Source organism: Tympanuchus pallidicinctus, unplaced genomic scaffold (genome assembly GCF_026119805.1).
Source record: "Tympanuchus pallidicinctus isolate F22 unplaced genomic scaffold, pur_lepc_1.0 scaffold43, whole genome shotgun sequence".
Taxonomy (NCBI): Eukaryota; Metazoa; Chordata; class Aves; order Galliformes; family Phasianidae; genus Tympanuchus; species Tympanuchus pallidicinctus.
In genome coordinates this window covers 856,892-884,470 of record NW_026294762.1, presented here as the reverse complement: position 1 = coordinate 884,470, position 27,579 = coordinate 856,892, and the positions used below count along the sequence as shown (strand labels likewise).

Sequence of the window (27,579 nt, the reverse complement as noted above, 5' to 3'; positions counted from 1 at the left end):
GAAATTCGGATGAGGTCAGTTCTTCAGAGCACATCTGAGCCCTGTGTTGGCTGCAGCATTTGGGAGATGGGAATTAGTGCAGTTTCAAGCTGACTGCAGCACCTGCAGAAGTCATAGAATCAGAGTCATAGAATGGCCTGGGTTGCAAAGGCCTACAATGCTCATCCAGTTCCAACCCCCTGCTCTGTGCAGGGTTGCCAACCAGCAGCCCAGGCTGCCCAGAGCCACATCCAGCCTGGCCTTGAATGCCTGCAGGGATGGGGCATCCACAGCCTCCTTGGGCAACCTGTTCCAGTGCCTCACCGCCCTGTGTGAAAAACTTCCTCCTAATATCCAAGCTGAACCTCCCCTGTCTCAATATGAAACCATTCCCCCTTGTCCTATCACTATGCACCCATGTAAACAGCCATTCCCCATACATTCCATAGTTTAGGTTTGCTGGTGCTTGAAGCCGTACTGTCAGAGTGGGGCTGGGGGGAGGAGAGCATTGAAAACAAAGAGCGAGGTATATGATTTCTTACAGCTAACACAAACACTTTGATGCTGCAGCTCCGATTCCTTGGTGCATTCTGCAGTTGCAGCATTCTCTCTCCCTGTGGGCTGCTCGAGCTGAGGATGTGAACAGTAACCTAATCTGACTCACGGAGATAAGCAGCCCACGGAGCAACGCACTGAGCACGGTCTGCTTTGAAGTTAATAGCGCGAGAAGGAGAAGTGAGAGCCATGCACTGATGAAGCTGATGATTGATAGATGCTAGGAGGAAACCTGATGTCTGTCCTATAATGAGTATTTGCTGTTTGCTATTTTTTGGAGGAGATAAGCCAGGCAATGAGCTAGCGTGTTGCTTTTTTTATCTAGAATTGATCGGTGAAGGACTGGATGTGCATGGCCCTGCTGTGTTGAAAGTCTCTCCCGTAGAGTTGGAAAGACTCCATCTGACTGAAGCTTTTCTTCCTAAAATAAGGCCTGATCCTATATTTTTGCAGTCCCTTTAATGAGAAATTTACCTGCAAGTGGAAAAACTGGGATTCACCCTTGTTCTACCAGTGGATGCTGTTGCTATAAGGCTGGAAGATGGGATCCTGTATGTACACTGGAGCAGGGCTTCAGATGCCTCTTAAGCACATGTATCTCCTTAAAGACAAACTTGATTGGTGCCTCATTCAATGTTTAGTAAACCCATTAAAATTAGCAACAGATGGCAGCTGGAATGCAGGCAGACCTTCTGCACTCAAGGCTGCAATTTCCTTAGCTGCATTCCCTCCAAGGAAGTGATCTACATATGCAGTTCTATTTTTTTGCCAATTATCTGTTTAAAACTGAGCGTTCCCCTTACCACTGCTCTTTCATCATCAGTCTAAAGGAATTCCTGCTGCAGTGCACCCAGCCTGCAGCAGCAGGATGGCAGACAGGTGCAGGTTCACCCCATGGCAGTGCTGTTCTCAGCTGTGATCTGACTTGCTAAGTCAGTTGGAGCCCTTTGCAGATGCACACCACAAAGACAGCAGGCATTTCCATTTAAAGATGAATTGTTATAGGTTATAGAAGAAAGGCAGTGAGTCAAAATATGTTGATCTGTTTTCTAGGAATAAGTCAGAACCAACTAAAGCATTAAACTTGGCACAGCAGGCAACGTTAACGAGAACCATGTGGGCTGGTATTGTTAAAATTTGGGTCAAAGGCCAAACGATGACTAGTTGGTAATTCACTGCAAAGAGAGTACATAGTTCTGTTCTCATGTCTAAACAGAGGTGTTTACACACACCTGTCATTGCTTTAACCAAAGTAACTTCAAAAGCATTGCCCTTTTATTCTCAGATACCTCCTGTTGTTTACATCTCAGCGACATCCACTTTCCAAACTGCTGTGGACAACGTTATCAGCATTAATTTTTGAGTACTGTCATGCTTTCAGCTTCTCGAAAAACAGAAATGAGAGAGAACCATAAGATGTGATTAAGGAGTTCCTGTGGTCATTGGTTCTGTCCCAGAGATAGAGGAGGATTTGTTGTATGTTTCCCATGTAGTTTATGCATACCTGGTGCCAGGTGGAACTGAAACATGGATGGACCCCCCAGACCTCACTGAGTGCATGCAGCAGGAGTGAGGAGGGCTCATCAGCACATGCACTCTCATTCTAAGGCTTGCAGTAATTACCAGCATTTCTAGATGACCTTTTACAGCCCAGCCTCTCTGTGGTTTCATGCAAGTGCAGGTCTGGCAATGTGATTGTCCTGCAAAGATGTCCAGAGGGGGAAAGTTTCCTGTCTCAAACCATCTACCTGATCTTTGCACATGCTTACTGGGATTTAGAAAGAAGGCAGCTGATCACAAAGGTCACAACCTGAAAACTTGCAGGCCGAGAAGTGGAGCACGGACAACAAGCGTTGCTCCATTCAGCACTGATGCTGTACAAACCCATTTCCAGAAACAGAGCTATAAGTCAATTGCTGAGTGTACCACTGCTGCTTGTGGCTCTTAGAACCACTTTCCACGTAACATTGTTTTGCTTCACATTTCATATCCAAATGTTTCACTGCAAAGACATCTGTGGGCTAATCTGGCCACTGATGCTGGGATTTGAATTTTGAGTCAATTAGTTCAACATCAAAATTCCCTAAGCAATTCCTCAGGCGGAGATTTGTAGCCTGTTATCTGATAGAGAACAGCGTGTTTAACCAACATCTAACTTCCTTCATGGCGAATGTGGAATTTTCTGGTCTGACAGTAATATGGTTAAATGTCCTTTTTCCAGCCACTGATTAAGCATTTACATGCATTCATTTATTCCCAGTAGAAGGAAGAAGCTTAAGAACTGTATTTCCTGATGAATGCCTGCTGTGCTAACAGCCCCAACCAAGGGTCATGAGAGCCCAGAGAGTGCCCATGGTGCAAACAAGCCCCTTCAAAGTCCTTTTGTTTTTAAGGGCTGGGAGTAACTTCATTGGGGATGGAAAATGAGCTGATTGCTTTTGCAGCATCTGGTTTTAAAGCTCTAGTTAAAATTGCCAAGGGACCTTTAAGAGTTAAACAGAAGAAATGAGTCACTATAACATGTGTTACGGAAGGAGGCTGCCTTTACAGAGACTGTCCGAGAGCACAGAAATCCTTTTATGAGCACCATTTACATCAGACAGCATGGAGAAAGTTTGAGGAATTCTCTCTCAGAAGGTTTTTGGGTGAATCTAGGGCTGGTACTCTGCAAGCCAAGCAGCAGCAAGCTGACAGCAAAACATCTCCATCTCCAAATTGTCGCCAACAAAAATTTGAGAGAAAATTCTTAGCAGAGCTGTGTTGCATATTTGTTGAGACAACTTTGTCTCTCAATTCTATTTCACCGTTGACCCAAGGCAGACCGTACTACGGGTATTCATCTTGGTGCTATAGCCTAAATTGTTTGTTGCTTTAATAGAACAGCCAGCTGAACTGATGGTCCGAGCTTATCACAGTGCTGTCATTCATTCTCAGCAGACAGCTGTGAATCCTGCTTCTAAAGCATATGGCCCTGAGCCCCATTTGCCTTTCACTGCAGGGTGCATGGGAGCTAAGACAAGTCCAGCTTTTGTGTAATGTGAGTTGGTTGGTGGATCTCCCTCTGTGCTGAGATAGGTATCGAAGATGCTGGAGGGAATGGTGACTTAAAGTCCACTGTTCTAAATGAGGAGCACCTTCACTTATGTACTTAGATATACATAATCCTTGGGTGCCCAAAACTGAGAGGATTATGAGCATAGTGCCTTCATCTCTCTCCTTTGGTGATGTGTGATTGTATTGACTGACTGCCTGAGTGCTCGTGTATATTGCAGGATCACAGTAAGGGACCCAGTATCTTGAAACAAGATTGTTTTTATAAATTTTCTTGACCTGGAGGTATGAGATTTGCATTTATTGAGTATAGCAATGGGACACTGGAGATGAAAGGATGTCCTTGAGTACTGAAATGATATACTTACTTTGCCTGTATGCATGTTTCTGTTACTTAGATTGCCAAGCCCTAAGGCTGTCCAAGAAATGCCATCTCCATAAGTGTCTTTGTCCCTAGAGGCCTTAAAGCCCATTCAGTTCGTCCCCTTGCCAGAGGCAGGACACCTTCCACATCTCCAGGTTGCTCAGAGCTCCATCCATTCTGGCCCTCCACACTTCCATGGATCAGACATCCACAACTTCTCTGGGCAACTCTTTCAGCACCTGACCAGCTTCATAGTTAAGAGTTTCTTCCAAATATCTAATCTCCATCTGCTCTTTTTTAGTTTAAAGCACTGCCATTACCTTCTCTCCAGTTAATCTAATTTATATGAAGCTTGACTGTTTCACTGTTGCCAGCAGTCCACAGTGCAGCTGAGTTTGCAGCCCTGAAATCTCCTCTTTGCCTGATGTTTGCATTTTAAATTGGTTTTGGGCCAGTGCTTGCGGAACACTGACTGAAGACATGGAATCACTGTAGCTCTTGGGATGAGCCTGGGGAACCCAGGAAGAGCTGACTTGGAGAACCTCCCAGTGTTCTCATGAAAGGTGGACAAAAGGCAACCACTATCCAGTGCTAGCTTCTAGTTTAGTTTTAAATCTTTATTCTTCCTATGGCTACTTAATATTTTTGCAGAACTTGCCCATGGAAGTGTTCAAGAAATATTTAGATGTTGTACTAAAGGACATGGTTTAGTGGGGAAATGCTGATGGTAGGTGATGGAACACAGGCCATATGAGGAGAGGCTGAAGGAGCTGGGAATGTTCAGCCTCGAGAAGAGGAGCTCAGGGGAGACCTCATTGCTCTCTATAACTTCCTGAAGGGAGGTTGTAGTGAGCTGGGGGTCGGCCTCTGCTCTCATGTCATCAGTGATAGGAGCAGAGGGAATGGCTTCAAGCTATGGCAGGGGAGATTCAGAATGGACATGAGGAGGAATTATTTTTCAGAAAGGGCAATCAGGCACTGCAATGGATGCCCAGGGAGGTGGTGGAGTCACCGACCCTGGGAGTGTTCAAGGAAAGACTGGATGTTGTGTTGAGGGACACGGTTCAGTGGGAGCTGTTGGTAAAAGGTGAACGGATGGACTGGATGAGCTTTGAGGTCTTTTCCAACGTTGGTGATTCTATGATTCTGTGATTCTATGGTTAGACTGGATCATCTTGGAGGTCTTTTCCAACCTTGGTGACTCTATGATTCTACAATTCTGTGAGTCTGCACTTGAAAAACTTTGTTGGTAGGATGAGAAATAGATCCAGTAAGACTAGACAGGCTGTTTAGACAGACAGCTTTGCACTTGTATCTTGATCTAACCTGTGGCTGTTTTTATTTTCCCTCAGACTACCGTACCGGTCCCTGCTTTAGCCAGGTAAATAACCAGATGTGCCAGGGCCAACTCAGCGGGATCGTCTGTACCAAGACCATGTGTTGTGCCACCATTGGACGGGCGTGGGGTCACCCGTGTGAGATGTGCCCTGCCCAGCCTCACCCCTGCCGACGAGGTTTCATTCCCAACATTCGTACTGGAGCCTGCCAAGGTAAATGTCACAAACACGTAAGAGGATTTTCTCTTATCCATCCTAATGTGTACTGAAAGCTCAAGTGAAGGTTGACTGCCAGGAGCCGCTGTACAGAGGACATTTATTTGTGAAAATGTATGTGCTGTATCTATCCTCATACGTCACAGAGCATCACCATGGACTTAGCTCTCCCACCTGACAACCACTTCAGTGATATTCTTCATAGGTGACAAAAACTTATATGTATGGGAAAACTATTGCTAGAGGCCAAAGTTTGCTCCCCTTAATCAAGGAAGTGAACTGGGGAAGAGAAATGTTTGTGCCACAGGCAGCGTGTTCAGGTTTTACCAGCACTGCAAGTAGAAATACCTTCAGCTGGAAATACTTCATGAGATACGACTGCCTGCGGATTGTGTTGCCTTTGGTTATGTTTCCATAGGGAACATTTGGAATTATTTGAATAAAAGTGGATATCTCAACTTTATCATTTTATTCCATTTCCTCTGACCTAACACCTGCCCTCCTTATTCATTTTTCCTTCGTAAGACTTGTAAAACTTTTTATATTATAATTTAATTAATGTGCATGTAGGTATTTGGTTTTCTAACATGTTGTAATAGTTGTATTCAGGCATCTGGATAGATCCCAAATAAACTTGTTAGGGATTTCCATTCAGAGACAGTTTCAATATATGGATTTTCCTGGTCACATTCAGTTTAAAACACAAGTAAAATAAAATCTAGAATTTTTCATGTGGGTCTGATCAGATCTTCTGCACACAGAGGTATAATGAATAGCTTCAGTGAAATTTTTCTCTGCTCAACACTGTTTGCATTTTTCAGATAATCTTATCTCGTTTAAAGGTTCTGTCCATGCTATAGCTCTCAGATGATCCCCTATGCTGCAAGATGCAGTAAATCAGGCTAACGTTTCACCAGGTTTAAAACTAAGTTACCAATTAAGCTTTCCATGTATCTTCATTCTGGAACATTGCTGTTGCTAATGGGGCACATAGTCAGCTCTTGTATCTGGTGCTTGGTGCTCTATAAACTTTAATGTTGGGTCTAAACAGAAGTTATATCTCCTTTGAGATCACACAAACAATTAAAATTGGCAGCCTTCAAGATTGTTTGTTTTTTTCCCACTGGTGTGTTGCAGGGATCTCCATGCATAGATGCATGAATTCCTTTCTGCATCTGCAACCAATTTGAGCCTTTACCTGTTGTGACCAAAAAGCCTATTGCATCCAACACCCACATTAACCACTGTCTGCAGGATAAAACTGAAAATGCAGAGATCTTTCTGGCTGCCTATTGTAATCTGCATTATATGTCCCCAACGTCTTTGTGTGAGCTTGGCTTATTTATATGTTGTCACCGTTACTGCAGACAAAACTGGAGTATCAGTATCTGCTGCACCTGGGAGTGCTGGATCTAGCAGTAAGTGCTGAGAACTTCCTGAGGTGCTTTGGAAAGCAGTGCCCCTTCACAGCTGAGGAGCTCTTGGCTGCAGGCTGAGCATCCTAGGGCTGGGCTGATGGAACAGCTAACAGTCTGTAGGTTCCCCTCTTTGCCCAGCATCAGATGTTGCTCTCTAAAGGCTGTACGCAAACCATTTCTCATCTCGTACTCAGCCACCAACCTGGAACGAACTCAACTACTCCCATAAGGGAGCAGCCACACTGATCATAGCCTTGCCATCCATACGAAGGTTCTTGCTGAGCCTGGGGATGTTGGCTTTGGAAAACATTACACTTTTCTCTCCCTTTTTGTTTTGTGTAGCTGTGCCAGCAATCTGTCCATTTTATGTCCTTACAGCTAATGCAACTGGTAGATAATTGCTTTGAAAAATATAAATTCACCTACTTGGAGCAAGGCTTCTTATTTCTTATAGAACGATTCTTCACCATTGTAAGCTGAACCTTCACCTGTTTCAATGGCTATAATTTCCAACGTCTTTGGTTTTTTTTTCCTGTAGATGTGGATGAATGTCAAGCCATTCCCGGACTTTGCCAGGGTGGTAACTGCATCAACACCGTGGGTTCTTATGAATGCAAATGCCCTGCAGGACACAAGCAGAGCGAGACCAGCCACAGATGTGAAGGTAAGACTGCAGACATCTGCACTGCAGACTGCATATTGCTCAGCACACTGCTCCCAGGTTCTTTCTGAGAACAGAAAAACACGTGAACACCTGAGAATCTCTCAGCAGTGCTGGGTATCTCCAAGGCTGGGAAAACAGAGATGCAAGAGAGCCTCCACACCTTGATCCTGATTTCCAAGCAGGAATGGGCTCTACAAGCACTAAGTCAGGTCAGAGAATGCACTGCAGTATGAATTTCTGATCTGCTTCCTGGAGTGCAAAGTAAGGAAATGAGAAACAGATCTTATCCAATCTTCTCTTCAACTCAAAATAGTTTGCTGGTTGTTTTTTTTGTGTGTGTGTTGGTTTTTTTTTTCCTGCAGATGTTTTCTGAAGGCTGTTTTAATTCCAATACGAGACTCGCTGAACAGAAGGGGTCTCCAGCTCAGCCTTCTGCTTAGATCAGGGCTAGCTTCAAAGCTAGATCAATTTGCTCAGGGCCTTTTCTGATGGAGTTTTGAATGCTTAAGACCTGTCCTTTTGGGGTTCTTGTCCCAGGGTGTTGCCACGGCTATGGTGAGGAATAGTTCCCTTATGTCCAATTGGTATTTGTCTTTTTGCAGCTTGGTTGCTTGTAGTTCAGTAGAGTAACTGAAAGTCTGGAGTGGAATCCAACTGGCTCGTGGTGATCGAAAAAGACAACCAGAAATAACATCACTGCACTGCAGAAGACCTGATTTCATAGGATGAGAGTGTGGAGCAAATCAGTGTAGTGTTGTTTCACTGACTTGGTGATATTATTCCAACTGATGTGTTGACCAGAACCTGAAATTTGCCTTTGCATACCAACAATAATTTGGTGGCAGAGGCAGGAATTGCCCGTCAGAGGCATGGCTACCAACAGCCTCCTGATGTCTGATGCCATCCCAGCCCCTGCTTCTCTTCAAACGAGTTGGAGATGAGAATGACATTTTCAGCATTTCTTTTGGAAATGGTGCAGCGTTTTTGGGGCATGGTTTGTGCTTATCTATGCTGTTCAAGTATTAATTGTCTTCTAAAAACACTTCAGTGGTGCACCCAGATGCCTTGCACAGGTGAGCAGGTGCAGCTCTACTCTGAGCATGTGGGCAAGCTGATCTGCAGTGTCAGCAGTCAGCTTACAGTCTGTTGGTAAAGGTGCAGGAAATGTCAAGGATCAGTCTCAGCAGCTCAGAGGGCACGATGAAGTGATGCACTGTTCCACCATTTCCAAGCAAAATATTTTCCAGGGGTTAAGTAGTGTTGTTTGGAAATGGCCAAATGACTTGGTCCTCAGAACAGAGGGCTAGTTTTGTTTAGGGTGTGAAAATTTAACTGCGTTAAGACAAGTTGTGGTAATTAAGGCAGAACACTTCCTGGAAGCCTCTGGAACTATCATTTACTCACTGGCTCAGGATAAGTTGTTCACTGTGCCACTTGGATGCATTCAGAACTCACACAGAAAGCAATGTCTTCATCACCTTTTCTACACCATAAGACACAGAATTCCACAGTAGAACCCCAAGGAGGCTGTGGATGCCCCATCCCTGCAGGCATTCCAGGCCAGGCTGGATGTGGCTCTGGGCAACCTTGGCCTGCACACAGCAGGGGGTTGGGACTGGATGAGCATTGTGGGCCTTTAAAACCCAGGCCATTCTATGATTCTATTAAATTGATTCTATAAAACATGGGGCACAGGTTAGGATTATGTACAGTCAATATATTATCATTCACAGTGTCACCTATCTGGGCACTCCTGATGCTGTGTTGATAGCCTATCTCCAGTTCCTTAGGGTCCAGCCTCAGCAGCTTCTCTGTCACTGCTCAGAATGTTCTCTGAGAGGTGTGCAGACCTCTATGGGAAGAACACGCTGTCCCCAAATGTTTTGCAGCAGTTCTTGTGCCTTGCCAGGCAGGCTGCATTTCTCAGAAGTAAAGGAATAAACACTTGTTGCATTTTCCAAACATCTGACAAATGAAAACAACATTAAACGGTTCCTGTCTCGAATATGAAAGCTCATACTGTATGAAACCCTGCTGGCCTGTGTATGCCATTTTAAGGATGGAATGTGTTCATTGTGCTCATGCAACTCCGTCCCACCTAGCTGGGCTTCAGGAATTACACTTGCCTTTCATTCCTCTCCAAGGCTCTGTTGTAATGAAGACAAGGGATGATGAATGCACTAGAATCCAGATGTTTAACCTGGAATTTGTTTCCAGGTGGCAAAGTTATTTACAGTGGCAGAGCTGTAGGCAGCTAGCTATTAGAAGCAGTCAGCATGCCAGAAACCCACCTTCCTAACACTATGGGTTTGCAGCATGTGTTTCCTGTGAGGTTCCTCCTAAGAGCCATTTCTCAGGGGGGAAAAACAAAATCACTGTTTCCAAGTGACTGCTCCCATATCGCCACCCTCCTGCAATGCAGACCTACACTCTGCTGTACAGTCGAGCACTGTTTGTGTCAGTGCATGCCATGGGACCTGGGTTCAGCCCTTCAGAAAAACTTTTCCAAAGTGAGACACAGCTATGGAGGTTAATCTTCCGTGGGGGCTGGACAGTCTTTTATGTTGAGAAAACATCTGTGTCAGTGGATTTTTATTGGCAGGATGCCATGAGACTTTCTGAAGTTTGAACAGGAGAGTTTCTTGCAGCTCTCCAGCACCCGTGGACTTGGAAATAGTGGAATCCAAAACAGTTCTTTAACATAGATTTCAGGCAACAAACCAGTTCCCCTTATCAAGTTATGTCCCATGCAATTTGACTGGTCAATGAGCCAAGGCTGGACTATACTAGAACCATGAACCCAACTTTAGTATGCAAAAAAATTGTTCTCATTGCCTTGGTCTGCCTCACCCATGCTGGCCAGGGACCAGACAAAGCACATATGAAATCAGTTTAGCTGGAATTTTCTATACACCAAGATTAAAAACAATCCATTGTCTGAATCTGTCATCCAGATGCAAGGGGCCTCTGCGTGGGTCCTCACTTCCCAGAACGCCTGCAAAAGCAGTGTGATGCAGCCATAAACAGCTTCCTTTCACTCTGCTTCCTGAACAGCCATAAAAAGAGACATCTCCAGCATCTACAGTGTCTGTTCCATAGTTTATCTTTCCTCAGTTGCTAAAGAGACCACCAAAAGAGTGGTGCTTGCCTTTGGCATAACCTGTTGACTTACAGATCTTTCTGTGAGAGCGACATAAACATGAAGGATGCTCTAAATGGGCAGGGTTGAGTTTGTTTTTGAGGGCTCGTTTCCCAGACATGAATCACCAACATGTCCCAACCATGAAGTCAGAAGAAGAGGATACCTTTGTCTGGGCTGTCACTGCTCCATGTGCTTCATGTGAGTCACTACAGCTATGTGAATAGGAGAACAGAGAACTGGCATCTTGTCAGGGGTTTATCCGACTCTAATGCTGTATGAAGTTGTTATTTAGAATGGGAGGGAATGACACAAGGCTGTGCCAGGAGAGGTTCCGACTGGACATTAGGAAAAAATTCTTAACCATGAAGGTGATTAAACACTGATAAAGGTTTCCTGGAGAGGCAGCTGGTGCCCTGTTCCTATCAACGCTCAAGGGACATTTGGATAATGCCTTCACTCATATACTTAAACTTTTGGGTAGCCCTGAAGTTGTCAGGCATTTGGTCTTGATTATCGTTGCAGATCTCTTCCAACTGAACTATCCCCTCTCCTCTCCTCTCCTCTCCTCTCCTCTCCTCTCCTCTCCTCTCCTCTCCTCTCCTCTCCTCTCCTCTCCTCTCCTCTCCTCTCCTCTCCTCTCCTCTCCTCTCCTCTCCTCTCCTCTCCTCTCCTCTCCTCTCCTCTCCTCTCCTCTCCTCTCCTCTCCTCGATATAAAAGGCCCTGTCTCAAAGAATTTGCTGAAGCTTTGATATGTCAGAAGCAGCTTACTTATTAAAACAGATAGAGAACCTCATTTCTGTTCTCCTGAAATGTCTGTACTACTGTAACAGTCCAAGCAACACTGGACAAGGGTTTTAAATCAAGATAATGACCTCAACCATAAGAAGATAAGTTCTTTATCCAGGTGTGCTCCAAAAATAAAACCTCAAAGCTGCAATTCTCTTTTTGAATCTGTTTGTACTTATTTTGCAGCTGGTGAAAACAGTGAATTCTCAGTTTGCACTGAGACCATCTTGCTTAGGAAAAAGATGGTTTTCACTTGTTTTCAGATTCTTCATCCGAGCCAAGCAACCAGGAAATATTAAAGCTAGATTAAATATCTCTGTTAAATTCTTCCATAGTTCCCAGGAGTTTGTGTTTTCTACTTAGAAAATTCCTCCTGGGGAGTGAAGTCAGCAGATGGGATTGTATTTGAGCCAAAGGTCAGAGCCCGTGTCACTGTGTTTGCTGATTAATGATGTCTCCTCCATCAACACAGCAGCATGTAACACCAGTCTTCTTTGGGCTGTTTATTGGTGGGAGGATGCTGGAGCAGAGATAATGTTGTTAGCTTCCCATATTGATACTTATCTTTTACTGAAAATGGCACCTGGAATCAAGGCTTCATTTTCAGTTTCTGAATCCCCAAAGAGTAAAGATGCTTTTCTTACGCAAGATCTACAGTGCTGACAGGCAAACTCAGACCCCAGTTTCCCAATCATCTCAGAAGGCTGCAAGGCTGGTGTTGAATACACTGGATGAATCTTTGGTCAGCCCTGTAACGAAAATGCTCCATCTGCGAAACGAGAAAACGTGCACGCAGAATCGAGTTTGAATTTGAACCTGTATGTCCCGCAAATACAGGGTTGCTCAATTCTAGAGTTACTGCTGCAACTCATCTCTGATGAATGTGACAGTTTCAAATAGTGGCTTATTTTATGCTTTTGGCCATTGTATTCTGAGGGAGCTCGAGGGATCCAGAGTTGCAGAGCTCAGGGCTATGACACACCTAACGAGAAATTTCTGGCACAGGGGAGTTGCCTGCTCACTTTCTGATGGATACAGGCACTCTGTGAAACACAGAGGAGGAGAGACAAGATCTGAAGGTGAAGGGGTTGCTTTCTTAGCAAGTCCTGAAAACAAAGCCAGCTTTGGGAAAACCGAAGGACTGCATTTATATTGCGTTTGCATGAGAAGGTGAGCAAGGAGGGCAGGTGTCGTCAGTTTACTGCGAAATTGACAGATGGAGGAACTGGAAAAGAGACCTGCTGAGGTTTGCAGGGAATTAGAAGTGTGCGGGGTCTGAAAGAAGGGTGTGCGTCTATCGTGTAACTGCTTAACCTCTGGAAGAAAGCAGTTGTGGAGAACACGAGAAAACGCTTCTGAAAACAGTGGAGCAAAATGAAGAAAAACGTCACACCTGAAATCAGGCACATCTTCCTTATACAAAGATCTTTATTAAGAAATCAGAGGGGAGGGGGGGTCGTTACTCCAAGTAACATCTTATACCCTGGAAACAACCGCATGATTATACTTAAGGGAACAATTCCTTGTGTTGTTCTCAAGGGTGGAATCACTGGCTGAATAAATCCTTCCATAGTTTTAATGGTTCTCTTCCAATACTTTCACTTCTTTTCTTAATAGCACTTCCTCTACTGCATGACAGAATTCCTCGCTCTGTTATCAGTGAAGTATGTAATGCCAGTATGTCACCCAAGATGCTTTCCAGTGCCCCAGAAGCAATAACTGTCCTACAACCAAAATTGTTCTAGAGCGATAAGGTACAAGATGTAGTGAAGCACACAGACAAAAAGCAGACCAGGAGGTGAAAGGCACTGCATGCTGTGTGCAGCAAGCTCTGTTTAAATTCGTCCAGGACAGTTCTTTTTTGACAGTTGTCTGCCTCCATGAGAGACAGATTCTGCCAAGGAGGAATAGATCCTTTAATTACAAAGCCCACCTCTTTTTACTCACCCCCTTCTATTTAGCATTTGTAGACGGACACGTCAGGTGCTACTTATAACCCTAAGGGCTAATCTGCAGCAGTCTTTTTGTCACAACTAATTCACATTTCAAATATTCTGATGAAGACAAGGCTCTATTTTTGTTTTACTCTGTTGAATCTCATTCATGTTTTAAAATTGGAGGCAGTTTTCCTGTGTTTTCCATGAGCTGAGAGGGTAGGCCAGCCCATTTTCCTCCCAAATGGAACACGATAGCCATTTTATTAGCATGTTTCCAATTTTCTTACAAAATGACTACAAAAGAGCTCATTGTTTATACCCACTAAAAGCTCATTTCCATGGATTTAGTATGGTTTGGAGGGCTGTGTTACTCTCCTCTGTGGTTTCTTTGTGCTTTTTGGAAAGGAAGGCCTGAAAGTCCCGTGTGCTGCACGAGAGGAGGGCTGATGAGGCATGACCTCTGCTACGTGACACAGAGATGTTTTCTCCATCAGTTCCTGTATTTTTAGCAGATGGGAAGGTTGGGGTTTCAGCATGTCTGCGGGCACCCGAGTTGGATGCGCTTTGCAGGCTGCAGTTCTCTTTCTGAAGCTCTGTAGCCTTTGGCTTCCAGCATCTTCAGCTTTAAGTGATCGGGCCAAATCCAATCCAGCACTATGGGAGACCAGATCCAAAATCAACGTTTACGTTGAATTCTGCCATTGTCTGAAGAGCAGAGTGCAAAGAATATTGCTTTAATTCTTAGCAGAAAGTTGGAAAAGTCATGAAGTAGCCAGGTTGAAGTTGGAAGAATTCCCTAGGCAGAACTGGCAGCTGAGTGTTAATGAGAGGTGCACATATGAGTCCCACTGCGTGAAGCTTCCCCAAGGGCTTCAGCACTGAATGAACCAGAACTTCAGTATAATAAAGAAGGTAGATGTGGTGGGAAAGAAGTGAAACAACAACAAAGACTGCAGCTCAGTTTCTCCAAGTACAGGATGTGAAAGCAGTCTTAAGAAACATTTGCTTTTTTTTCCTGGTGATTCTGTTGCTAGCACTCATCTCAGGATTTTAAATGGAAAGAAAAAAATGTTGCAGTTTCATTTAACTTTTTGAATGAACTCTGTTTTTCCTTAAGAATGGAATGCAAGTTGCTGTTGCTCCCCGCTATCCCAGCACAATACCTTTTCGTGGGTGTCTGACATTCCAAGCACTGATGTCAGCTGGCCTCCAGATCTCTGACACGACAGACTTCAAGGGAGATATGTGGATGTTTTAAATAGTTATTTCTAATAGCACAGTCAGCGTTCACTTTATAAAGGTCTTTCACTTCGAGTGTTCTGCAAATTGTAACCAAACACAGGCCTGTTATTAAATGGCAGGGTAGGCTGCAGTGATAAAATCTCATTCCCTGCCGGGGCCCATGTGGGGAAAATGTTTTCTATAGGCTTGCATTGCTGTCTTTCCAGGCTTCAAATCATGTAATCTGCTGCAGTAACTTTGAATATCAAAGAGATAAAGGAATACTGCAAGGATAGAAGCAATGTCTTTTGCTCTGTGTAAAAAAAGGCAGCAGAAATTACACTTTTGAAAGTATACTTTTAGAGTTACTGAGAAACGAAATAAAAATGCGTTTTTCTCTCTTGATATCAGATGACATGGGCATGAGAAGCAAGGTCAGGCAACTATGGAGAACTATGCTGGTTGCCATTGAAGGGAGAAAATTAATGCAGCCAAAGCTCAGTTAGGGTTGAAGCTGACCAGTACTGTGGGAGACAACAAAAAGAGCTTTTAAAATTATGATAACAGCAAAAGAAGGAGCAGAGATAATGTTGGCCTGTTACTCAATGATGGTCACTTCACAAAAAGCAGAGGTGCTTAATGCCTTCTTCCTCTCAGTAAACTCATGATGAACCCTGAGATCCCTGGAAACCTGAGTCTGAGGATCATGACTGTGGCAATGATAAACTCCCCCCAGTTCTGAACTCGTTTGGGATTTGCTGCTCTGGCTGGATGCATATAGTTCTCTGAGTCCTGATGGGATTCATCCCTGGATTTCAAGGAGTTGACTGGTATCATTATGAGACCTATCTCAATTATTTTTCAATGGTCTTGGGAAGCTGAAGTGGTCTCAGTTGACTGGAAACTGGCAAATGTTGCTCTAATTTTTAAGAAGAGTAAGGAAGAAAACCCTGATAATTACAGGCCTGTCGGTCTCACTTCAGTGCTTGGAAATTATGGAGGGGTTCATTCTGAAACGTATTAAAAAACACTTGAAAGAGGGCACGGCCATTGGTCATAGCCAATATGAATTTATGAGGGGAAATCCTGTTTAACTAACTTAATTTCCTTTTACAACAAGGAAAGCTACCCATCTAGATGACCCAGGGAAGCCAGCAGATGCTGTTTTTTTCCTATTTTAGCAAAGACTGTGATTACTATCTGTCATAGTATCCATTTGGACAAAATTTCCAGCACGCAGCTGGAGAAGTACGTAATAAAATGGGTGAACAATTGGCCAAGGATTATATTGTAAAAGGTTACACTGGTCTGCAGCTAACTTGTGGGGTTCCCCAAGACTCAAACTTAGGGCCAGTTCTCTTCAGAGTTACTGTAAATGATATGAACGTAGGACTCAAACTTGTACTAAGTTTGCAGATGATGCCAAACTGGGAGTAGCTGTTGACCCCTTGAGGGTGTACAGACCTTGCAGAGAAGTGTTTACAAATTAGAGGGCTGAGCAATCACCAGTTGTATAAAATTAACAAAAGTAAATGCTGGATTCTTCACCAGGGACTGGGCAGCCCTGGCTGTGTGTAAAGATGGGGCATGAGAGGATGGAAGGTAGCCTGCAGAAAGGGATCTATGGTTTCTTGCCAAGAGCAAGTTGGGTCTGAGGCAGCAGCATCCCCTGGAGACAGAAGCATTGGGACACCATTCTCAGCCAGAAGGTTTGAGTTTGGGTGGTGCTGTGTGGAGCTGGGAGATGGACTCAAGAATCCCATGGGTCCCTTCCAACTTGGGCCGTGCTGCAATTCCATGAAATTTTTCAGTTACACCTGTCCACTTTAACGCTCCTTCCAAACTTGACTTAAATACCTTTCTGGAGTATTACAGCTTGTTCACAGTTACACTAGCTTTCTTTGATCTGTGGCTGAATCTGCAGAAGACCAACATTTATTTGAAAACTGTAAACAGATTATTTCTATACTTTCAGTATTGTCAGAACAGAAGTGCACATCCAGGTCAAATCCACTCCTGCCAAGTCACATGAATCCAAGCTTAGATTCCAATGTTTTTAGGTCTCTGAAACAAGAGATTGCATTTATTAGATCTTCCATACTTGTCCTTGGTTAAGAAGAACAGACAGAGTCAGACACAGCTTAAATCACTTTTGAAGTGTCAGATGGCAATCAGTCACATCACACAAATCTCATGTTTTGTAAATTTGTTGCATCTCTCATGGATCTTCAGACTTCCCCATGCATTGAAAAGTTTCCCATAGGGCAGCACTGCCATAGTAGCACCCATGCTTGAGAGTGCTTAGATACTCCATGAGGGAAGCTGTCCCTTGAAATTAACAGCATTTTGCTGTGATTGTTATCTGTGTATCTCTGCAGCTATGAACCTAGAGCTTGATTTTTGCAGAAAACCATTAAATTGACGTTGGAACCATTGCTTCTACTTCCTTTAGGAGATGAAGTACAAATTCAGTCTGAGATTTCACCACTGAAGGAAGGAAGGTGGTGTTCTCTAAGCCTCTCAGATCACACCCCTCTCTATGGGATCAGTCCTTTATCTGTAAGGAGAGGTCTGGTCTGGAGACGGTGTCTGGGCGCAGGACTTCAGTGGATGCAGAGTGTGAGGACAGCCCTAAACTGGAGGAGCTGCTGACTCCCTCAGTGGCAGAGAGGCCTTGCAGAGACCTTGACACACGGCAGGGCTGGGCAATCCCCAGCAGCGTGAAGTGCAGCCAGAGCAAGGGCAATAAACTGTAATTCTGCAATTCCATCACTGTCCCACGCTGCAGGCAAAGGCCAGTGGTAGTGCAGTCACTGGGCCTGAGAAGCAAGGACTGAAGGCTCCTGGCAGGCAGTCTAATTGTAGAGCCAATGATGAAGTTTATGACAGTGTTTCTGAAGGTCTGAAGACAATACTAATTCCATGGCAGTCACCTCTGTGCTATTTCATGCCCCCCTGTCCCAGTTTGGCTCCCAATAACAGTTGCACTGGTTCTGTGAAACCTCTGCACTCCCTCCCACTTGGTACAGGCACAACTTAGATACGAACCTTGGATGAATTTCCCAGATCCCTCTCCAATGGGGATACATCTATCCTGGGGAATCCACAGTAGCTGGAGGGATAGGAATTGCTTCCAAAGAGGGGCCTTATTTTTCATGGTAGAGAAGTTCATGTGGAACTACACACCTGAGCTGTCCTGAAGGTACATTGAGATGTTGTGCTGAGGGCGTGATTTAGTGAGAAATATTGGTGATAGATGGACAGTTGGGCTGGATGATCTTAGAGGTCTTTTCCAACCTTGGTGATTCTATGGTTCTATGATGGAGCACCCAGGGGAGGAGTCAATTACCAGTTGCCTGCATACACTTTGATTCTAGCTTATGTGACCATTGGTTTATACTTACCTGCCAGCGCAGTGTGCTCAAACTGGGAGAACTGAACCCTCCACCTCAGACTGAAAGCATTGTGGAGGTTAAGCTGATTCCCCTTTACACTGACTTGAGTACAGCCATTCCAAAGGAAGGCTTTAGAGATCAACTTGCAAAGGACAAAGCAGAAAGACCTGTAAAACAGTGACGAAAATAACAACTTTGAAGCTTGAATTCATGTTTGGTTTCTAATTTTGGTTTGCATGTTATAGAAAAGTTTTCAAAGCCAGGACAAAAACAAGACAAGTAGAATGCTGATCAGTGTCTTAGCAGGGCCTGGCAAAACACAATCACAGAATTGTAGGGGTTGGAAGGGACCTCTAGAGATCATCGAGACCAACCCCCAGTGCTCCAAAAGCGTGCTGAGATGTTGAAATGAAATCACTTCCAGTCCGTCCTCTGTATTAACGCTTGGTTTTGTGCAGAGGTTTGCCCAGCTTTACAAGGGTGTTGCAGTCATGGCTGTATTTACCTCTCAGCCACACAGGCATTAATTAACAGCCTCCTTCAGGCTCACAGCATTAGCTTGGTAGACTGTCTAATGAAAAAGCTGACTCTTGAGATCAGTGGTCCAATCCTTAGTTGTTCAGGCACAGCTAAATAATTATGTGTAGGAACCAGTTTTGACAGAGCCTGTGTGGAACACTGGGACAGTTATGAGCTTTCCCTTAGGAAAAGAAAGCATGTTCAGGTGGGATTGATGGTTGGTTGGAAAATGTTGGTGGTTGTGGAGCGATTTGCTTGGAGGCAGAATTCCTTGTAGGGAATCCAGCTGCTATAATGGGAAGGAGATGTGGGCAAGGAACAAAGAGAAGAGTCCAGCTTTGCCGTGATAGGTGGGTGGGACAAACTGGAGCTGCCTGTCGGAGAAGGGGAGGCTTCATTTGCAGATTCATTTGCAAGACCAGACAGGGAATTGAATCTAAACTGATTATTCCTCTTTGATGATCAGGTGGGATCTCCAGAGGGAGGAATGCAACACCTTCCTAAGGCTTTTCTCACTGAGGAGGTAAATTTCTGGTGGCCTCAGAGTGTGCCCAGATGAGACTGACTTTTACAGACATAAAGTTAGATGAGCTGAATTCAACCTGAGTGTTGGAGTGCCCTTTCCCTGGATACCAGAACAAAGGTTTAATTACCACTGTTGTAAAGCTACCTACTTGACTCCAGCCTAAATTTCACCTTTCATCTTTTCTTCTTGAGATTGTAGGGCATTGTGATGTCAGAATTATTCCTGTGTTTCTTATTTTTATGCCCCAATCATATCCCCACTGTTTTTTGCATAGATATCAAACTGAGTCCTGCAAATACCTTAATATCAGACAGGTTTTTCCAGGCCTGAGTCATTCCCCTGGACTCAGAACCACTCCATGCAATTAATATCCTGCTGTAGGAGGTGGCACCACACAGAACTGTGATCTTTCAGAGGTAACATCACCCACCTGCTTCTGCTCTGTATTTCTCCCATATGTCTTTAGTCCTGCATTAGCATCATTAGCCACTGCATGGCACTGTGAGATTACACTCAGACGTTTCCTTCCTGACTCATTTTTTTCTCAGTTTCACACTGGACAGGAAGGAGCTCAGTAGCCTTCTGAGTAGCCCACACCCATTTCATACAGAAATTTCTTACCCAGTTCTGAAATGCATCACTGTAACTCATACATACCCACATGAGTTCCTGGTGACCCCCCATTTCCCTGACACCATGTTTATGCTGCTTTCATCATTGAAGTCTGCCAGTTCATCTCTTCTGAAGGCATCCTCCATTTCCACTCCCAGATGAGAGGACTTTCAGAGGATCATAGAATCCTTGGTGTTGGGAGGGACCTTCAAAGGCCATCTAGCTCAACTCCCTGCAGCGAGCAGGGGCAGCACAGTTCCATCAGGTTGCCCAGGGCCTGATCCAGCCTCGCCTTAACAGTCTCCAGGAAAAGCACACATTGATGTTCTGCCTGTTTTTTTGCATGTTTTTCTCTGCCTACAGTAACTCTACCCCCCACACATGGTAACACCGCAGCTGCTGCAAGGCTGTTGTGCTGTTCACATCAGAGAAGCCCCCTCGAAGGATCAGACTTTGACCTGAGCTGCACTTAAATTGCATATAAAACCCTCCATTCACTCGCAAAACTGTGATAGGTTTAAAATACAATAAATAAAGGTGTATATCAGAAAGTGCTTATTTTGCCAGGTGCTAAGAGTTTGGTTTTTTGTTTTTTGGTTTTTGGATTTTTTCGCCACTGTAAAAATCTCTCCAGAAAATATTCCTTCTTTTACTCATCCCCTGGACCAGAACCACCAACTGACTGTTTTGAGTGCGCTGATTGCTGGTTGGGTCTAATTCTATCTTGACTTCTGGCAGAGATTTCAGTTGGCAGTAGAGGCAAATCTAAAGCCTTGATTCCAGTCAGCTGCCCCAGAATCGTATCAGGGCCCCACACATTTAACAACACTGGCATTTTGTCCAAAATGTGTGGAAAACAGTTTACTAATTGCAAAATGACTAATTTGGAAGTCTTTTCCCATTGGTTTTCCTCAAATCCCAGGTGATAACTATGCCCAAAAACCACAATCTGCTTCTCTTTGCTTGTATTTTGCACCTTGTCCTCCCACTGTTCCGTTACCGTTTGGTGTTTGTTAAGCTGTGGCCTTTGACCTTTCTCCATGGTTTCCCATTTGTTAAGCAGAATTTTCACAAGGGTATGAAGCTGTTCAAATAGTGCGTAAGAAATAGTGACCCCAGGAATATCCTCAAAGTTCTACTTCAGCTGGTCTGGACTGGAAGGTTGGGAAAACTGTGCAGAAAACTGTAGCTTCTCATCTTGCCAGCATGGATTAGAATGTAATTTCTGAGCAAGATTTCAAAACTAGCTGCTCAGTTTTGGGATTGAGGCTCAGAAAGCCAGCTGTTGTGCCTTCCTGTAATGCCATTACTTTCCATGGTGTCGTGGTTTAACCCCTTAGGTAGCTGTGCACCACTCAGCCACTTGCTCACTCTTCCCCTGGTGGGATAGAGGAGAAAATCAGAAAGGTAAATCTGTGAGAGCTCAAGCAAAAGCTGTGTGTGCGAGCAAATCAAGGGATTCATTCACTGCTTCCCATTGTCAAGCAGATGTCCATCCACTTCCAGGGAAATGAGACTCATCACAGGTAACGGTTTCTCGGGAAGACAAACGGATGCCATCACTCTGAATATCCTTCTCTACCTCCTTGTCCGCTCACCTTTGTTGCTGAGCATGTGTTTCTGTCTAAACTTCCTTTGGGCTTAACATTTTAAATCAGCCTATCCAAAAACCTATGTTGGGAGGAGAGAAAGGCACACGCCTTTGTGAAGCCCTGTGAAGAACTCTTTGGAAGGGTCTTGTTTTCTCTATGGATCCACTGCTGGGAGTCCACTAAGGGTTACAAGCATCCCACGGCAGTCCTTAACACAGCAGCTGTCCTACGTGATCTCAGTTCTGGTCCGGAATCCATGCTGCAGGTAGGAAATGGTTTGCAAGGAAACATAATCCCTGTTGGTTTGTTCTTTTCTAGATGTGGATGAGTGTGGCACAATCTCTGGCGTGTGTGATGGTGGAGAGTGTACCAACACAGCAGGCAGCTACGTGTGCACGTGTCCACGTGGTTTCATGACCAGCCATGATGGATCCCGCTGCATCGGTAAGAAACCCAGACCTCACATCACGACAGTGATTTACAGGTTCTTCCAAAAGGACACATTGTTCATGCAATAGCTGGAAAATGCTGGGTTTGGGTTCAGTGTCTGGCTTCCACGGTCTGTCATTGTCACAGACTGTTGCTCTCCTCTTTGGCTCCTGTGGACCAGGGTTTTTGCCATTTCCCAGCTGCAGAAACTAGCTTGGACTGCAGTGCTTGAAGTGTTCCATGGGGGTCCTGCTGGGGACATTGAAAGGAGGACTGAGGTAGAAGGTGTCTGTATGGGACAGTGGTCAGTTTGAATCACAGAATTGTAGAGGTTTGAAGGGATCTCCAGAGATCAAGTCCAACTCCCCCGCCAAAGCAGGCTCCTTGCAGCAGCAGGTCAAGAAGGATCCTTGCACTCCTACCCCTTTTCTACCACATCAGATGTCAGCCAGAGACATCACTGTTCTCCCTGCAGCTGAATTTGCAGGCGCAGTGTGTGGCTGTGGTCGGCACAAGGCGCATTGTGTAGGTCCAGAAGAACACCTGCCTGAGAATACCTGCCTTCCTGGAGCAGAGAGGGGCCTGGCTGTGGAGAACATCCTGCACCTGCACACTCATCCTCTTGCTTAGCAGAGGTGAAGGAGCAGGAGAGCTTGCTCTAGAGGTTTGCATAACCAGTGCAAATAAATGGTGACTTTTATAATCTTCTCCTTCTTCCTGCTTAGACCATAGGCAACGGCTCATAAATTTCTACTGCCTTAAACTAATGTCAGTAGGGCTTAGAACTCACTTGGCTTCATCTCATGGAACTCAGACTCTCAAGCTGGGTACTGAGCTGGCTGTCTGGTTTCCTTCCGTATTCAGTGGAGAGAAGGAGGTGCTTCCCAAGCATGGGACAGGATGCTGGGGCACCCATTCCTGCACATGCGCTGAGCCTGTCAGCTCACAAAGCTGCTGTGAGAGCTCTTACACGTTATCCCATAGCCCACCTTCCAACCATGATATTCAATTACTGGCAACAAAATGACTTCCAGGCCTGCATGGAAATCACTGTCTTGCAGTCCTCATCCTGTAGACTACGTGAAGGACTTGGTTGGGCTAGTGTGTGCTGCTTGACAAGCTCAGACATACACGTTCACTTGGTCTCAGTTTGGCTCTATTTTGGCTCTATTTCAAAGCTTTCCAGAACTGGCTCGAGTCCAGGCAAGCTTTCCCCAGGCTTACAGGCTGTTTTGCCTCCAGACTACAGAACCTGGAATGAATCTTGCATGTTTAACAGATCAAAATTCCTTTCCAAGCCTTCTAAATATTTGATGGTCCATTTCTCTTTGTAATAGACAACAGTTTCTATAACAAATAGATCAGCTCTCTGTTTACTTGCTCTCAGCAGGGGCCTTCACTTCAGTCAAAATGAATCCCAGGGTTTGTCTCCCTGTTCAACAAGTTAATTTGCCTTTAGAAAGGCAAGGATGCAAGGACACATAAAAAGAAACTGTTACATGAAAAACAAGCATCGTTGTTAGTGCAGTGGAAAGTGCTAGGTACAGCTTTCTTTCAAAAGACCTGGAAATTAATACAGAAAAAAAAAAAGGAAAAAAAAAAGGAATTTTTAAGCTCTTTTATATCCCCAGAGTCTGCAATAAAAATTAATCATGTTCCAGTTCCAGAAAGAAGAAGTCATAAAGTATAACGTGTGAGTCACCTTGTTTGGGCACCTGATTTTAACAAGAACGGAATTCCTTTCCTCGCTGTTTCCCAGGCCTGCTATGAGCCCTGCAGGGTGTGATGGCTGCATGATGAGTCAAAGGAACGTTTCTCCACTTTCCTTGAAACCGAGTGCTTCAAGAAAGGAAAACTAAATAAAATTAGAAAGCCAACATTTAAAAATAGCCCAGCCCTTCGTTAGCTGCAGCGAGCTGTAACTGTGCCTAAGCTCAATGCATCATGCTGCAGCCATTTCCCTGAGCTAGCGGGCTGTCACATTTTGGGATAGGCAATATTTTTTCTGGCAAAATGCACAGTTACTATAAAGTGCTGTTGCCCCGGGATCCATATTTCACAAGCCCTGTTTATACCAGTTGAGGGGGTTTTAGTGCTCATTTTGAGAGTTTAAACCTGTGAATTACGTTCTGTGATATCAATCAAAGAAATTGTTCATAAAATTGAAGGTTAATAAATAATGTGGCTACCGTTAGAAGAGCATCAGGAGAGAGCAGAAGAGGCTGCTACCTCTCAGATGTTTACACTGGAAAGGACCATATGTGGCCCATATATCATGGGGCACCCACACTGCCTATGCTGTGACTTTATAGTGGCAACCTCAATATATTCCCATCCTTTTCCCCTCCCTTTTTAGTAAAGTAAACATCTTTTTATTGCATTTGAATAACGTCCTGTAGTTTTTGCAGCTGAAACAGCAAGACAGTGAGCTTGAGTTGATCCCAAATCTCATTAGCTGCCTTCCTCAGTGAAAATACAAACAGTGGCGTAGCTGGAGAAAGTCCATCATAGTTTGAAATGAACATTCACTGAATGATTCACCCACCTGTGCTTGACAGAAGGAATCCAGTTCCATATGCGTCCATAACAGTTTCATTCATCTAAAAAACAGGCTCACTGTTTTGCAGGCAGCAGAAGAATCAGCTCTTGCAGGCTGTGAGCTTTCTCTTTCTTCCTTTTTTTTTTTTAAAGAACAGCTTAAAAGCATAGGAGAAAAAGACTTCCAGATGCATTTCCAGTCATGTACATCATGTCCCGTTGTTCACTGCAAGTCAGCACTCCAGTACATTGCTTTCTTTGCTCTTTTTTTCCCAATAATGCAGCAAAGCTTTGACAGAGAGATTTGTGTCTTATCTTTCCTTGGGTAACGTCAGCACATTTACTGCCTCAAGTTCCAGTTAGGGCTGGATCTTGTTTATTTTGCAAATTCCTGAGCTTTCGGGAGGTTGTGAGGATGTTGCTGAAGGCCTCACCTGACTGGGAAACCCCTCTGACTGCTTTGTCATTGTCCAGGAAGGGAAAGAGAAAGAGGAATAATGAGGAGATAGTATTTATAAGGCCAAGAAATGGTGATAGGGAAGCGGTGTGAGGGACACGATCTCAAAATGGTTGATAAGGAGCAGGAGAGACCATGAACAGAGCCCCCAACAACTCCCAGCAATTCCTAAGGCGTTAAGGGAGGTGGGGATGGCTCACAGCAGGTTTGCTTTGACGTGTTCTTGTCTTCAATCTCAGCGCTACACCTTGCATGTGATTATTCACATTTACTTGAGAAGCTGCACCCATTGCTTTTCCCTCTACTACCAGCTCCCATAACGGCAGCGTTGGCGCTGCACCCAGCTCTGCAGTTGCACTGCCCTGTGCCACTCTCAGTACCTCCTAGGGATGGTCTCAGCTCCATTGGCAGAGCTGTGTAAACTCCTTGGCCTGGTGCTCTGACTTTTTCACTTTTCCACAAATTATTTCCATGAGCTATTCATGGCTAAGCCAAGCAGACTTTTGTATGTACATCAGGGGAACCCATGCTGTATGCAGTTCCTTTGCACATACTTCTGTCTCTTCTCTTGAACCCCCGTGAGTTTCCAGATGTCTGAAAACCTAAAAAAAAAGTGCACAGATTCATGGCAGGTCTTGTGCCCACCACAGAGATGATGTTCCCACAGAAAGGGATGATGTTGAGTTGCCATAATGAATAATGTTCCCATACAGTGCAGGTTGTGGTACTCAGCTTGTTACAGGCATCAGGGCACACTGTACCCCTCATACTCACAGCCACGAGTGCAGACTCTGGCAGACACCAGCAGGCAACTCCATCTCAGACTTGTTCCTGTCCCATAACAATATGTAGGCCAGACTCCATCTCCTGCTCCTAGTAAAGCAATTGGTTCTGAATCAGAGACAAATTCAGAATCAGAGACAACCAACAAATCTGTGCCTGTGTTCCCTACCTCTGTGCACTGTGTAATCTCCTGTGGAATTTTACTTCCTTTCTCACCTGCAGTGTTATCTGACGTGTTGAGATCCTTGTGTCCTGTTCCCTTATCAGCTGTAATGGGCAGAATAGAATCGTGCTGGCTTTGTGCTTGCACCTCCAGCGTGTGGGTGGTCCTGCAGAGGTCACAGAGGGACTTCAGGGACCCACTGTTCTTTCCATCCACCCCTGCCTCTGCCCAAGGCAGCTCCAGATGGGTTTTCAATTAGCTCTGGCCTTCATTTCTGAGAGAGATTATTATGAATTGCAGCAAAGACAGCTGAATTTAATAAACATTTGTCCAGATGAGTAAGGGCTTTACCATTCCCTCCATTACACAAACTAGTGTGACCTCCCTGCCTTGTCAAACCTGTCAGCAAACGTCTGTCTGCAGGAAAGACGTTGCATTCTCCAAATCACTTCTTGCTCATTAGCTGGCTGGCTGTCACCTTGTATCACTGACTTTATGACAGCAATCATCCCACAAAAGAGCAGAAGGGTTGGGTGGGATCTCTCCTTTCTAATACCCAAAGGATTTATTACAAGCTAGAATGGTCAGATTTAGAAATCCATCTAAGCTCTGTCCTAAGCGACTCATTAAGCTGAACTCAAACCAGCAGTTTGAGGTGCAGAGGTTCATGCAGATTTTCCAAATGGTCCCACTCCTCTTCCCTAGTTTGTTCAGAGTGCAGCAGCTTTTTGGACTATGTGTGGTGTTAAGTCACCTGTCAAGGTGCTGTGGAAGCACAACCTTCTTCTGCACTCAAGCAGCTGCTGCCAAAACCTGCAAAGGCATGGGCACTGCTCTGGCACTCTTATCACCTGCCACAGTTCAAGGACTGGAATGGCTCAAACATCATATAGTTTCATTAGGATTAGCAGCTAATCCTGTGTTGCATTCAATTCCCTTGCTCAAATTTCCCTTCTCCGAGTCTGTTTGTCCTTCTGCAAGTCTTTGGTGGATAATGTTTGTGATTAGAGGAATGGTTAATGTTGAGCTCAGTGCTGCAGAGTGGCTAAGGAAGGACCTGCTGGTTTAGTCACCCTGGCTTTAAATGGGGTCACTGTCCTCTGCAAGTCCCTGAGTTGTGATTAGGGAAGAGATGTAACCACAGGCCACAGATCAAACAGTTCTATGCAATTAATTTCAATTATATTTCAGGAAAACGTCAGCCTGCTGGCTAATGTCAGTCGAGAGGCACAAACAACAGATCAGACCAGACTTTTCCCCCTCATTAATTTGCTTGAAAAACAAGGACAGGAGAAGAATGAGTGGAAGATTCCAGGTTTTCCTACAGGGCTTGGTGCCAGACAAGGCCTGCTAGACACGTGAAAGACCCTCAGTCTCCTGGGTCCTGTCCAGAAGCCACACACACTGAACACCAGTGCCAGGCTTGGTGTCTGTGGCTTTGGCTGGGCTCACAGACTTTGACCACCATCCAGGGCTTGTTCTCAGGCCAGGCGGTGGGAACTGACCCATGACCTGGAACAGGCATCCGCTGGGAATGGGAGGCGATACGACTGGAGGGCTGTGAGGTTGGAAACAGCTGCTGCTGGTTTGAGAGAGGTGCCGGGACCTGGCAGGAGGCAGAGGATGCGGCGTGTGCCAGTACAGCCATGGTGGGAAGGAGGGGGAGGGCCGTGGTGGAGAAGTGCAGGCCCACACTGGATCGCAGTGGCTGTGGAAAGGTAATAGCTTAGCACAACACTGGGGATCACTGGCTAATGCTGGAATGGTTGTACTCTCCTCCCTAGCATCACCAGCAGTGTAGGAAATGCTGATCACCTTGGTCTGCCAGCTCTGTCCTGCAACAAGTAGGAGAAGGGAGTGTGGTAGTCAAACATACAGCAGGAATGGTTGGGGA

General features: G+C 44.9%; 1 protein-coding gene across 4 annotated transcripts in view; it reads left to right on the top strand.

Moving 5' to 3' along the window:
* The window catches only part of FBN3 (fibrillin 3), a 123,763-nt gene that overhangs the window by 51,364 nt on the left and 44,820 nt on the right, over window positions 1-27,579 (top strand). For all 4 annotated transcript variants that reach the window (XM_052702252.1, XM_052702251.1, XM_052702249.1 and 1 more), the window contains exons 6-8: window positions 5,302-5,499; window positions 7,459-7,584; window positions 21,634-21,759. In XM_052702252.1, coding sequence (XP_052558212.1) covers window positions 5,302-5,499; window positions 7,459-7,584; window positions 21,634-21,759 — 450 coding nt within the window. The remainder of the gene's footprint in view (window positions 1-5,301; window positions 5,500-7,458; window positions 7,585-21,633; window positions 21,760-27,579) is intronic.